The sequence below is a fragment of the Rhea americana genome, unplaced genomic scaffold (genome assembly GCF_003343005.1).
Source record: "Rhea americana isolate MKP2758 unplaced genomic scaffold, rheAme1 scaffold_1, whole genome shotgun sequence".
NCBI lineage: Eukaryota > Metazoa > Chordata > Aves > Rheiformes > Rheidae > Rhea > Rhea americana.
In genome coordinates, this window is record NW_028185038.1 from 14,203,672 (window position 1) to 14,218,045 (window position 14,374).

The 14,374-nt window shown below is 45.0% G+C and overlaps 1 protein-coding gene across 7 annotated transcripts in view; it reads right to left on the reverse strand.

Annotated features, from left to right (window-relative positions):
* Positions 1 to 14,374, reverse strand: part of CELF2 (CUGBP Elav-like family member 2) — a 326,855-nt gene that overhangs the window by 83,391 nt on the left and 229,090 nt on the right. For all 7 annotated transcript variants that reach the window (XM_085299437.1, XM_085299422.1, XM_085299428.1 and 4 more), the window contains one exon: positions 5,559 to 5,641. In XM_085299437.1, coding sequence (XP_085155563.1) covers positions 5,559 to 5,641 — 83 coding nt within the window. The remainder of the gene's footprint in view (positions 1 to 5,558; positions 5,642 to 14,374) is intronic.

The window sequence follows — 14,374 nt, forward strand, 5'->3', positions numbered from 1 at the left end:
GGGGCTACAATGATGATGAAGGGCCTGGAGAATCTCTCATATGAGGAGAGGCTGGGAGGGCTGGGACTGTTGAGCCTGCAGAAGAGAAGGCTCCAGGGGGATCTTATCCACACATATAAATACCTGATGGGAGGGAATAAAGAAGATAGAGCCAGACTATTTTCAGTGGTGCCCAGCAACAAGACAAGAGGCAGGAGGCAGAAACGGAAACACTGGACGCTCTGACTGAACATGAGGAAAAACTTCTTTACTGTGAGGGTGTCTGAGCACTGGAACAGGTGGCCCAGAGAGGTTTCTGAGTCTTGGAGATCCTTGGAGACATTGATATCCCAAATGGATATAGTCCGGGGAAACCTGCTCTAGGAGACCCTGCTTGAGCTACTGGGTTTCATCAGAGGATTTTCAGAGCTTCCTTCCAATCCCAAACATTTTGTGATTCTGTGATCAGACAGTAAGAAAAGGTGAATCTGGCCCTCAACTTTCATTAATAAAAAGGGACAATATAGTTACGAATGAAATGTTTTGCTCAACTCAGAGAAGCTATTTTTACTAAGCGAATATGCCCATCTCCCTGTGCCCACACAACATATATCGTATATCGTTTTGCTGTGAAGCTGCAAGTTCAGCTACTTACTCAGATTTCATTAGGCTCCTAAGTTACTTTGTCACTTTTTACAGTTTTGTGCAATATTGAATTCAGGGCTGGTGATGCGTTCTGTGTTTCACAGCAAAGGTAAATGCAAACATAATCTTTCCATCATGGCATCTGAATTTTGGGCAAATACTTCATTTTCATTTAATTGATAATGTCAATGCAACTTCTTTTTTGAGAGGTAGAAGTGACAGTGGCACATTTGTGTAACAAAAAGGAACTTCTGAGCTGGAAAAAACGTATCATTAAGTGGCTGCATTTAAAAAGTGTCTTAAAGCAAGTAATGGGCCAGATTCACTTTCTCAACYTCATTCAATGTCATGTAGCCCAGTTACCAGGAATAGACACTCACTGGGAATTCTCCACTTTCCCAGCTGGTTATTTTTATCCTTTAAGTAGTTCTAGACTTCTCTGATCCTTCATTAACTTGGCCATGCTATATGGGTACTGAATTAGTTTCATTTGTCATCATAAATCAATCAGTCCAATCCCTTAACTAATTTAATTGCTGTTTGAATTTCCTTTCAGTTTGTCAAAATCTCTCAAAGTCACTGATATCCCRTATTCAGGCTATTATTCAAATCATATTGGATGATTACCTTTTTATTACAGGTAATTTTTACCTAATGTTCACACAGTACTGACAACACATAAGGCCTAAAGCAGAGAAACACACTGAATATTAAAATGCTATTCCAGAAAGGAGTCATTAGAAAGGAGCATGATGGAAAGTGGAGAGCAGAAACAAATTTGGTGTTTACTTCTGGTGGGACAAACAGGATTTTATCAAGAAGTGGATATAGAGCCAAACAAAATCTTTATGGTTGATCTTCTCTAAACTTAGGAGGTTTCGGTCTCACCTCAGTTCATATCTGAAACCCAGGTATCCTGTCCAAATTAAGCAAAAGGGTTTATCTSCTCAGCTCCTTGGAGGGCAGAGCATACCATCTTCTCAAAGGGCACCAAAACACAGCAATAATCTATGTTCCTCTTTAAAAATATTTTTGCATAATCTACACCCCAAGCGGGACCTGAGGTTTCTTACCAGCTAGCACAGCATCCCTAAGGAAAAAATCCCTCTAAGGCAGTCATGTTTCCCTGTCACATAAATGGTATTTAATAAAACTAGCAGTGATTCTTACAATGTAAAAAATTGAAAATTTTCTCCTTTACAACATCTGGTAAAAAAAGAGGCCATTAATATTTTACAAGATAGTAAGAGTCCACAAACTCCTCCGTGCTGTTAAAATTTTAAGTGCTTTCTTCAAACTGTWTTTCTCCACTGATACACTCGTAATTAAGTTGGTTCATAAAGCTAATGTCCTAATTCCATGCCAGGACCTCAGTACAAAGGACTCACTGCTGCTAGGGATATGCCTATCACACTTGAATGAAGAACCAGGTAAAACTCTAGGATGGGTGTTAACTGAGACTAGTTAAACACACAGGAACRATGGGACTTAAATCAGGGCCAAACACTAAATATTTTTGTGATATTTTTGCATTTATCCTTATAGCTAAGATTATGTATACGGACAAGAAATGATCATTGCTGTGTCAAATGAATCTAACTTCAAATATAAAATACAGAATCTAAAGAAATTCAGGTCTAGGTTTTYCAAATAGATTCCAGTAGATTCCTAATTCCAAACTGCTTCTGCATGAGATTAAAGGTGCATTTATTCAGATATTGAGSTTCAAGAATACACTGACAAATAGTCCTTGAGATATCAATCTCCAGATAACTTTTGCCAGCAAAYCTCAGCAAACTATTTTTTTTACATGAGCAAAGCAGAGCGTATTCTGTTTTTAAACTAATATATTATATTAATGGTAAAACAAACAAAAAAAGGTACGGAATAGAGATGGGAGGACTTTCTCAGACGATTTTGTTTAGGGACTGGAAGTTAAACACCTCTAACAAGGCCATGAGATTCCTGAYCATGAGATGGGAGGTCATGAGATGAGAGTGGGTAAGGTCTCAGCTCTGCACCTCGTCCCAAAGAAACATGCTCCTACAATCACTGTTACGTTCAAACCGAGAAGCTTCTCTTCCTCCCCTCCACTTTTAAAAATAAAATCCAAAGCAACTTTCACGCTGGAAAAAATGACTGTAACTTGAAATATTACAAACCGCACCCCTATGAGCTGGAGCCACCCGAATGTTGTATTTGAAATAACTTCCAGAAATTCATGTTGCTCATTTATAAAACATAACGGCTGCTCCTGATGCCAGTACCAAAAGGGAACTTTTCCTTTTTGTTGATACGCATCATATATCAGCCTGCATTTCTCAAACATGATGTTTCTTCCTCTCCACCCCGTAGAAATGTTACTGTAACAAGTGATATCTAAATACATTTTGGGGGGAAGATAAAAGCTCCATTATACGACAAGGAACTTTAGGACGAACAGGGAGATTAYATAATCAGGAGTAGAAAGAAGATGTTTGATCCTACTTAGGCTGAAAGTTTTTAATTTTTTTTTTAAAAACTCTTTAAAATGAATTTTATCCCCAGGAAAATGATTAAAACCAAAAAAGCTTTGAGATGTCAGCTGGTGACATATTTTTCTTCTTTATCTTTCTTTTTTGTTTCATTGCTGTGAAAAAATCTGAGGGAATACAGCAAAGTGCATCATTAAGTTCTTATTAATTTCATAATACAAAGGCAATTCAGTTAAAATAGTGGTGCTGCAACTTTAAATTACAGAACTGGCTTGATATTTAATGAGAGATTTAGCACAGTGGGGTTTCTGTTAAATTAAGTTGTGCCTTCACATCACAGTGGGAAAACAGGTGTATATTGGTTTAGAATTATGGAAATGTTGACTAATTCCAAGGCTTGTAATCAAACAGCAAGGCACCCTGCAATATTTTCTTCCAAGAGTCTGTATTAATCATTTATGTCTGGTCCTATTTTCTTCGTGTCCACTAAAAGGCTGCGGCTCAAAGGAACAGAGTGTGAACAATGTTCATGTGARTGTTCAATGTTCACATTTTCATGTCTCTGTCAAGGCCCATCCCAAAAKGTAGATATAATGACAGCGCAGGGCAGCCGTTGCTCCAATACCCACCTAACTTAAAGTGAACGTTCAGCCTTGGCTGGTGGATGGATCTTGCACTACACGAGCACTTTCTTGGGCTTCACAAGAGCCGATCCAAAACCTACATACTGAGCCACGTGGAGCAGGTCTTCATTTAAGCAACGAAGCGACAAGGACCAGAACTAACCTGGCTACGAATATAGCCTTGGGGTAGCAGTGCTCCTGTCCGCCCTTCCGCAGCAGGGAAAAAAGCAGCCGCGCTGCATCCCCTGCTGCACCCTGCTCCGGCCTCCACCGTAACTCGTTAAATTAACGAGCCACCTGCCTTCGCCTCTGATTTTTTTTTCCCCGGGCTATTTCAGGAATGCACCTTATCTGCAGTGGGCTTACATTATAGTAAAAGTGGAATGCACAGATTTTTTTTGTCTCCTAGGTCTCCATATCATCGTTCTGGCACTGGATGCCAAAAGAAACCTGATCCGAATTTATCCCTTGTTGTCAAGCTGCTCGGAGGTTGCTTCTACCTACTCGTATGGACTGTTTTGCGCATGGGCCTGTGCGCTACTCATTCCTGCTGGTTCACTGCAAACTACCTAGTGAACCAGACCGAGCAACACGAAAATCGGTAAAATTCGTATCAGGAGAATCCTGCTCCAGTGAAGTGTTTTCAAGATGCATGCCCCAACTCTAAAGAGTGCTTAAAGGAAGTTATTTTGGGATCGTGCAGATGCATCGTAACAGGATCTTCATATATGCTGAATGTCAGCGTACAGTCTGTGCAAAATATAACTCTGTTATATAACGGACACTGGGTCGTTTGCAAAGTTAATCTGYGTTTGAGTTGTTGCTGTTTATTAGAGACATCCCTTGGAGATGTAGGAGGAACGACTTATATCAAAGTGACAACTTAACAACTTGTGCAGTATTGGGAGTATTTTTACAGCCTGGGACCCTGCATCATAGGAATGTCATTTCCCCATTTCCTTAAAAAAAAAAAGTTCAGGAAGGCAAAAAAAGAGCTTGCAAAGATAAATCTTAATGGCTAAAGACCTAGCATTAAAAATTATTCCATTTTTGAGTTTTGTATAAAAAGGCACAGTGTTCTCTTTGCCTGCTCCGTGCTCACTAGCCACAACGAAGCGGAGGGACGAGGAGGCGCGGGGCAGCGCCGAGGCAGCTTCGCCGCCCGCAGCTGGGGCGCTCGGGGACGGCGCCCGCCGCCGGCGTCGCCCGCGCTCCCGAGAGCGCCCAGAAGGAAACGTTTTCCCCTTCTGCTCCCCGGCAAAAACGCTCGGCCGCATCCAGCGGAACAAATCGGAACGCGAGAAGATTTCCGAGCGACGTCCTTGCGTGCCGCGATACAACCCCCCGCTGCGTGGACGTGTGCGYGGCAGCGGGTTGCTCGGGTGGCAGCAGGGCACGGCGGCGGCGGCGGCACCTCCGCGGGCAGCGAATGCAGACTGCCCTTCGGCAACCGCCTCTGCGAAAGCCGCCTTGCATTTCCCTCCTCTCTCCCATTTTGCAAATAGAAAAAACCCACAGCTGGAGTGCTTTTGCTTTCCCATCCCATGTTTTTTCCCCCGCTCCTTCCCCCTGCTATTTTTTTTTTTTTTTAATTGACTCTACCTTTATTTTGCAGGAATCAGCCCTGTTTCCAGCCAAGGGATGGTCTAGAGAAAAGCAACTATCTTTACAGCTAGTGAGTTTGCTGCTGGGATGGCACACTTGCAGTACAGACCATCAGGTTAGCCACCCTCCCTTGACGAGATCAAGGTCAGCTGGGGCACTAACGAGCATCCTGAGCCAAAGGGCTATTTTTCCAGCGATAAAATAATTAGGATCAAAAAGGAAAGGTACTCACCCCAGGTAAAGTTTTAATATTGTGCAGTGCATTCTGTGCCTCAAGAGCAGCTTTTCTTGTATAAAATGTTACGAAACAACAACCTATAGAGAGAAATGAAAAGCTTTCAGAAATTAGTGAGTATGATTTGTGAGAGTACAATAGGGAGGGTGAAAAAACACTGGTGGAACAACRCATTATGAAAGCTGGAAATGCGAATTATCAGGAGGCTGCCTGAATGACATGAATAAAAGAAAAGCTTGCATGGTTTAAAATAAAAAGTCACCCCCTGTGCATTGCCTCTATAGCACACCTACATTGTTAGTGAACTGTAACCACTTAGAAATTAAGTTAACCAAAATCCAATTGGCTTTATGCAGTATAAATAAGGTTACATTTTTCTGAAGGCTCCCTATTAAACTTTGAATATAAGCAGCATGGCAAGCTCAGAGCTGTAGGAATTCAGGGTTGCATCCACATCAGAAAACTGTGTTAAATCAAGACCTTATTTAAAGGACCCTACCTGTAAGATCTAAAGGTTGCTCTCCTCATTTAAAACCAGCTAGGACTGGAGGTAGGACACCCACCTCCATTGCAAGAAGGAAGATAAGATGCAGGGGACTTCTCCATGGACGAGATACCAGAGATCRCTGATGGCTGGCAACAGGGAGACTCTGCTCGCCCTGCCCAGCCTTCAGGAAGGCAGCGGGTTTAGCTGCCACAGCTAATAGCTGTGCCATAGCTTGGGCTTTAGCTCCCTTCTCTTTCTGCTTGGTTGCACGCTCCATCTGCGTGGTCTGAGGGAGACATGGTGGGACGGAGCGCGGCCCTTGTCTCATGCACATGAGTAGCTCCCACCTGGGGGCTGAATAGGTGACCCCAAGGCTGTGAAGGAGCTCTGCAGCTGCCCTGGGTGACTCGGGACCMAACCATGGTGGGAGGGTGAAAGCTGCTTGGAAGGCAGAAGGTGCTATCAGAGTAAAAACCTGCTTCGCATCAAGCTAGAGCATGCAATTTTTTCTGATGAATGATAAACCAGTGCTACTGCCTTAACTGCAGATTTGTTGCAACTCCAGATGCATAGCAGAAGTAAAACAGCAAGCRGCAGCAAGCCTGGCTCTCGGACCTCTGCATCAGCCTTGCCGTTCCCGCAGAGCCTAGGTAAGGCAGCCCGTCCTTTGGGCAGCGAGCACTGCCTTCCCAGCGCTTAYCGGCCTGGAAAACATCCTGTCTCTTAGCATGGAAATAACAGCAAAGGGGACACGGGAGCAAACGTGCACCGGCGCATGCCACCAGCRGAGACCCCAAGCACCCACGCGGCGATGGCTAAAACCACCTTGGAAACCAGGGCCAGACCCAGGACGCCCCTGCACCGCCTGGTGCTCGGCTCACGCTGTCCGTCTCTCCACCAGCGCTCCCTGGGGCTGGGCAGCCACGATCGGTACCATTACGGCAAGCAAAGGTGGGCACCTATCCCAGCCGGATTACGGTGAGTTTATCCCGGACAAACACAGGAAAGCACTTCCAGGCCACAGAACACGCTGGCAGGCAGGTAACGCACGCTTAACCCTTTCCATGCTGCCGACGATGTCTGTTTGCTGATGGCAAACTCGGTACTTTTAAATGATTTAACTCCAGAATGAAGATGGGGACCAAACCAGAATTGGTAACATTCAATAACACAACTTTGAGAAGACACGATGATGTGTCTCCACCTTGCTAGCCAGTCCTGTAGTACATTTTCTATTACCATCTCTTCATTAGGTTTTCTAGATGTTTAATATAAAGCTTTTAAACCACAGGAGAGGACTTTGAAGGGAAGGATCAAACAGACGTCGCAAGTGGGCAATTGTGCTGTCCTTTACCGGCAGTCCAAATGGGTTTATTTTAGATTCTAGCTATTCAGATATAGAAAAAATCTACTGGTTTGGTCATTCTTGGCACTACTTGAATGAACAGCACTTGACAGATGTATATACATTGAAATACTCACTAGCCATTTTTAGGAAGTAAGAGTGCAGGAGAGAAAAATATCTCTGGAAACAAAGACTGGGAGAAAAAAGTAGCATAACGGGAAATATGTTTTAGGCAGGTCATCAGACCATCTCGAAGATGGTGCCTGCTAAAGCTCCCAGATCACCTGAAAATGCACAGGAGTAAAATCATTTTGATTTGTACTCGTTGTACCCGGATTAAAGAACCACAACAAAAGGTTTGCGGCGGTTTGAGGAGCACACTGGGCACCAGCTGTGGACAGTCAATTCCGAAGCTATCTGCTAAGGAGGCTGGGGCTGGGCTAGAGAGAGAAGAAAATAAGCAAACCCAGGAGAACGGAAAAGGCAAAAGGACGCGCGGTCCCGAAGGAAATTCTCGGGCTCAGCCTATGGCTTTTCTGGAGGTGCTTGCTGCCAAGTTATGCAAACCGTGGTGTTTCCAACACACTGGCTTTGAAGATGCCTCAAGTGTTAAAATCCTTTTGGCTCAGAGCCACATTCCATAGGAGAAAATTCAGAATTCAGCTGTTTCTGCAGAAATACTGCAAGGGAAAACCCCTATTTAAGAGACCAGGGCTCATTTGCGCTTGAACATCAGTAGCTCTCCCTCGCTGAAGCATTGCTAGGAAGCAACTTTCCTCCATTTCCTCCATTTTATCTAAGAAAATGTCACATTACCAAAGACATCAGTGCCATTGCTGGAAAGGAAAACACATATTTCCTACTAAGACTAAAAAAAAAAAAAAAAACTTTTTGCCATCCCCCTGCACGTGTAATCTTGGCTTCACTCCCAACAAACTTGACAGCGGCTTGAACTACAGCTAAACTTCTCTGATGTCCAAATAACTCGAAGCCTGGCAGTGCTAACCTCCTCCCCTCCCATCCTGGAGAACTTCTACAATGAGCCTCTTTGGGGAACCACATTTACAGCAGCACGAGACCTCTCATCTTTGTACCCATGGAAACAAAAAAATGCTGAATGAACCATGCAGATCCGCACAAACCTGTTTAGATGCACACTGATGGGGGCGACTGGTTAGCGTATGGCTAGAGACAACTTTACTTCAGTCAGCACCAAGAGATGACTGGATACAGGGAGGACTTTACCTGTGTTTTTGAAACCATCATGTAGAAGTTAGGGATAGAGGAAGAAAAGGAGAGAAGGGAGAGGATCTTGCACCACCACATCCATGCTTTTGATTTTCTGGTGCCAGCAAAATCAAGCATTTGTGCCCTTTGTAGAACTATGAAAACTTATGGAGCTTTTCACTGAGAAACTTCATTTACCAAGTTCTCAAACCCTTTCTAAATTCTCCATAGGGCAATGGGATCTTTTCAAAGAGTCATCAGTGACTTCCCACCACGAGACACGCGCCCCTGTGCTATTTCTGCTGTCTGAGCCTCTCCTTAGGCACCCGAAATCCTGGTGCCATTGCCCAGCGGAGCGGTTATGCGGGTCTGTGCCAGCACGTTGGTTTGGCCAAGAGACATGGCGCAGCCTGGTGCAAGCCACCGACAGAAGCTCGGTTGCGCAGTCATTTTTATCTCTTTCTCGCAGTTGCAGCGAGAGCTGTTGACAGGCGTCGTTGTGAGTGGTGAACAAGTCGGTGCTCCGCCGGTCGGCGACGGCAGCATAGCCCACGCTACCGGCTACCGGCGCTGGAGCCTGCGCAAGGGGCTCGGTCGCCGGGCCAGGAYTTTGTGCTTTGACAAACGTGGCCACCTCCGATCTGATTTATGAGTTTTCATAGTTTCCCCCGTCCAAATTTATCAATTTGGAGCTCGCCCATGTTGCACATATTATCACCCGCTGCCAGGATCCGAACCCAAGAGCTTATCAGCACGTCTGCAAAGCCTGCAGTGACTTRAAAGTAGGAAATTTGCTTTACCTCTTAGGCCAATAAAATAAATGCTTCGAAACAGCTCTCACAACCATCGGATGATTGAGCGCTGTACTYTTGGAGCCAGCAGCGGGACGCTGGCAGCCAAATTCAATGCCGCGCGCATTCGCATGCGGGACGGCGACCGAGTCCTCTCGGTGTGAACTGAAAATCCTGTGAACGGYGGCGTTTGGACTCGGAGGCGCTGCCAGATCAAGGCAGCGAAGGCCCCTGCTTCTTCCTTTCTGCGGCCGAAGCTCACTTTTGTCCGCGCGTTTGCACGCAGCCCSGGTGCTGGCTCCATGCGTGCCTGGAATCTCAATTGGGACGGCAGCTCCTTCTCAGGCCGGCGCAGCTCGAGCTGGGAAGTTAAGGAGGATTGCTTCTCCCCCCCCCCCCTTTTTTTTTCCTGTGTGATTTGCAGCTGGACGCACCATCAGCTACGCTTCCGTTTGCCAAAAGGTGACGAAGACATCAAAAATCCTCTTCTGCTAAAGCCACGGAAAAGCCCTGTGGCTACAGCAATTTGGGGAGCTGCTTGGGCAACAACCGTTTTCAAAYGGATCAAGCTCGGTGCAGAGCAACGAAAGCCTCTTCCAGCATTCAGACTGCCAGATTTTAAGTGCGATGAGCTAACCTCAGTGGAGGACACCKCTCCGGCATTAGTATCTAATATCCTGTTCAGTTTTACTGAACAGAAGAAGAGGGTGGTTAGGGCATGGATGCATTTCTGCTTTCCACCCGCGCTGCCCTCTTGCTCTGTTGCRCACGGACTAAGACGGAAACGATTCTCTCCCGACTAATCCTTGAGCGGCATCGCCCTAAGCTGCAGAAATCCACCTTTATTATTATTATTTTTTTCTGCTCSGGGGTCCCCCAAACGGCCAGCGAGAAACGAGCCCAGGGAGCTCCATTTTTTCCTCTCCGTGCCTCGCGGGTTACGTCGGCCCTTTCCGTTAATTGGCCGCGAGTCCCCGTTCGCTGGCGGCCTTCGGCTGCCCCGGGGAGCGCGTTCGGAGGAGCCGCGCTCTGTCATCCCCGGCCCCTCGCGAATACAAATGCTCTCTATAAATGTCCTCTGCCGACAAAATGGAAGTGGTGTGTGCTGCTTTTTTTTTTTTTTTTTCCTGACCTAGATTAAATCTACTGCATTTTCAAGCCTTTTGGGGAAAGCAACTAAGAACTAATATGCACCCGTTTGCGTGCCACAACACTTCCCCGGCCATTATTATGCAAATTTTGACTACAGCGCAACACAGATGGAAAAGATAGCAAGGGCAAAATTGCTAGAATCCGCTTTTTTCCCTCCCTCTCTGAAATACGCCACTTCTGTGAAATGGTTTTCAATGTCTAACGGCCGTAAAAGTATCTGAAGAACTTCCACGGGCTTTTTTCCCTGCGGAGGAACGACCGCTTTTAGCAAATTCCCGGCCGCTCGCACTCCCTGCATAATGCCTGGGAAGCGAACGGCCGGTGTGCCCGTACGCTACGCCGAGGAAGAAAGAGGCCAACTTCCACATCTGCYGCTTGGTAGTACTCATTCAATAGGTGTAGTGGGTGGCGATAAATAAAATAAAAAGAAAAGTGATTCAGAATTGGATTATATATATTGCGGCAGTGTAAATAAATACATACAAATCAGGTTTATAGCAGCGAGGCAATTTCAGCCCAGCATTGCCTTCCACCACCAGCACCTCCAAGCAACCCCCAAGCAGGAAAAATCCTTCTGGAGAGTCATTTTTTCCTGGTAGCCCCATTTAGAAGTAAAACAATGAACACCGGTGAGAAAAACGGAACGATTGCTTGGTGCTTCTCATCGAAACTCATCTTTGGTCCATTCACGTTTCTAGATCTTGAATAAYTGGGGTCTTCTACATCAGCACCCGCTGCTTAGAGTAAAACCAGCTTGTCCAAAGCTTTTGGAAAACTCCTACTCAGTAAGTAGGAGAGCAGAGGGAGAGGCCAGGGAGACRGCACGCCACCCGCCAGCTCTGTGATGGGTATCCCTACCCTCTTCTTCCCAGAAGCAACCTCCTAGTCATTGCTTCTTTTTCGCCTTCTCCAGGTAACACTTACTGATTTAAGGTCACTGGCTTTGAAATGCAGTAACATCCCCAGCCACCACCCAAGCTAACTTTTAAATCTGCCCATCTGCAAAATGTGTCTTTGGAGAGAGTGGAGAAAGAGGGTTTGGAGTACAGAGAATCAAAAAGCAGAGATGAAAAATTAAGATGTCCCCTCTTTTTAACCCACTCCATAAACGCAGTGCCACTGTATTTCAACTCAAAAACACTCTGCAGAGGTCATGTTTACACAGATTAACCTAAACAGGAATCCCTCTTTCCCAAATGCCATTCCCAAACCACTACACTCTGGCCCTGACACTCACTATAGCGAATTAAACTTCCTGACACCCTCTTCRAATCCCTGAATTTCCATGGATGTTTTCTGCCATCTGAATGTTCCAGAAAGATCATTAAAGACTGATTTTCCCCACTAAAACTTGCAGACCACCACTCAGCCAAAACCTCTAACTCCACTGCAGCTCCTGAGGGGCCACCTAACTCCCAGTCTAACTACAGACAAAGACACTCCCAATTTCATGGTTTAATCATAAAATAACCCCTTTAAAAATCTTCAAACCCTTGACTATCCAAAGAGTTAGCTGCAGTTCATAAACTACGCTATCGCTATGAAAAGCCTACACTTTGAATTTGAAACTATTTTCACTGCTTAAATGCTCATGATATCCTGGGCTGCATTAGGCAGAGTGTTGCCAGTAGGTCATTCGAGGTGATCCTGCCCCTCTACCCAGCACTGGTGGGGCCACATCTGCATTGCTGGGTCCAGTACTGGGCTGCCCAGTGCAAGAGACGTGCAGCAACTGGAGCAAGTTGAGCAAAGGGCCACAAAGATGACGAAAGGACTGAAGCATCTCTCAAACGAGGAGAGGCTGGGAGAGCTGCGKCTGCCCAGCCCCATCTGGCTGAACATCTGCTTAAACCTCTTTGGGGGGTATAAAGAAGATGATGCAATGAAACCTTAAAAATTATTACAAATTTATTTAACAGGCAGCATCAGTTAGTTAGCAGTTAAATTACTGTTTTATTTTTGCTTTGGCTTGTCAGTTGAGAACCAGCTCTCATTCACGAGCAAGTTGTGACCCCAAGACAAGCTTTTGCACAGAAAGAACACCAGATTTGCTCTTCTCTTTAGACACCAAGGCACTGAAACATTAAAACTGCAGCATGCTCCGTGTTGCCACAGACAAGCAAGGCAATAGCAATGCATGTCACACCTTGYTTTCAGAAACACCTTAAGAAATGTGTGAATTCCAGAGTTGGTGTTTAGATGCATTTCTTTTAATAACAGTTTAATCCAGTCCTGTTGTATCCATTACATCAGGAAGTTTTGTTTAAATTTCATGTGAGAAAGTCAAGCTTAAAGCCCCTCAGTAGTACGGGACCACCTACCCAGCCCACAKCCCTGACAGCTCCACTCCTCTGAGCTCAGGTCTTTTAAAGCTGCCTCAGGAAAGCTCAGATTTATCTATATAAAGAGATAAAAGAGAAGGCCCAGAGATAAAGGGGGAAGAGGATGGAAAGAGCAATGTTGTTTATGCTTAATGAAGAACATACATTTCTTAAAAACAAAACAWCACCTGCCCCTTACCCACAAACTTGGTAGGAGGAAGGCTGGTGGGTTGGTTTTGTCTGGACGTGGAAGATTTAGATTGCATTTTGCAACAAAATCTAAATCTGACCTTGGATAATTCATTTTGAGGAAYAGGGTGTCGAATTTCTTCTGAAAAGATCATTCAATGTCCATCTGAATCTTTAGATGCTTACACGCTTTTTAAAAATCTGGCCTTTAATCTCCCTGTGCCCCAGCTTCCCCTGGTAAAATGGAAAGAAAGAAATGTCCTCACCTCAAAGGAATACTCTGAACAAATTGTAGGAAAAAAAAAGTGAGGTATAAAGARGTGACAGTAACAGTGATACGAATGATAGTAGAGAACTTCTCGCAAGTGCTGCTTCTGCCCAACCAACCGCAGATCAACCCGTTTCCTCCAAAATTTTGCTTATAGGAAATGGAAGGACAACCAAGCACTTAAGGGCACTTAAGCAGCGTAGAAAAAGGTTTTAGGTTAAATATTGCCTTGGACAGCCTTGAGCTTCAGTCAAAGCCCTATTTCCCCCCAACACACAAGCCCACCCAACGCCACGTTTTACTGCTTTCACCCACCAAGCCACCTAACAGGGACCTGCAGAGGCTGGTCAAAGAATTGCCAAGACTCCACAGGAACTCAGGATTTTTTTGTAAACAACATACACATTCATTTCTGGGAGATAATTATCATCTATGTGAAAATCTTCTCTCTTAAAAATGTGTTACTCTACGCCATCCCTCACAATTTAGGAACAAATCTGTTGTCCAAATCTGCCATACTYCCTGCTCCATTTGCCGACTGTATAGTCAAACATTTTCAATCTCTTCTTGACTTCAACATTAGAAACCCTTACATATCCCTCACTGATTTCCAGTAGTTCCCAGCTTCACTCTCCCAGGGCCATAACACATGTCAAATCCTTCCTGCATTGCAGACACCTTCCAGCAGCGCTTGATCTAAGCAGCTTTGCTTTCCYCAAACTTGTTACCAGAGACATAGTCATCCTCCAATTAGTTTTTTTTTTTTTAAGAAGAATAATAAAAAAGAAGAAATTCCTGGCACTCTCCTCTCTCTTGAGCTGGCTGAAACAATTCTAAGCAGATGAAGATGCGACTTCGCAGAGCCTTTGAACTTTAAGCAAGGCTCTTTGCTCGGCTTTGAACTCTCGGCAGGGCCCGTGATCTTTCAAAGCAATATACTCCGGCTTTGGAAGCTTCAAACAAGGGGGAAAAGGCATGGTTAGGAAAAAAAAAAGGAAATGCAGAAGACTTTTTTCTTTTCTTTTATTGCTCG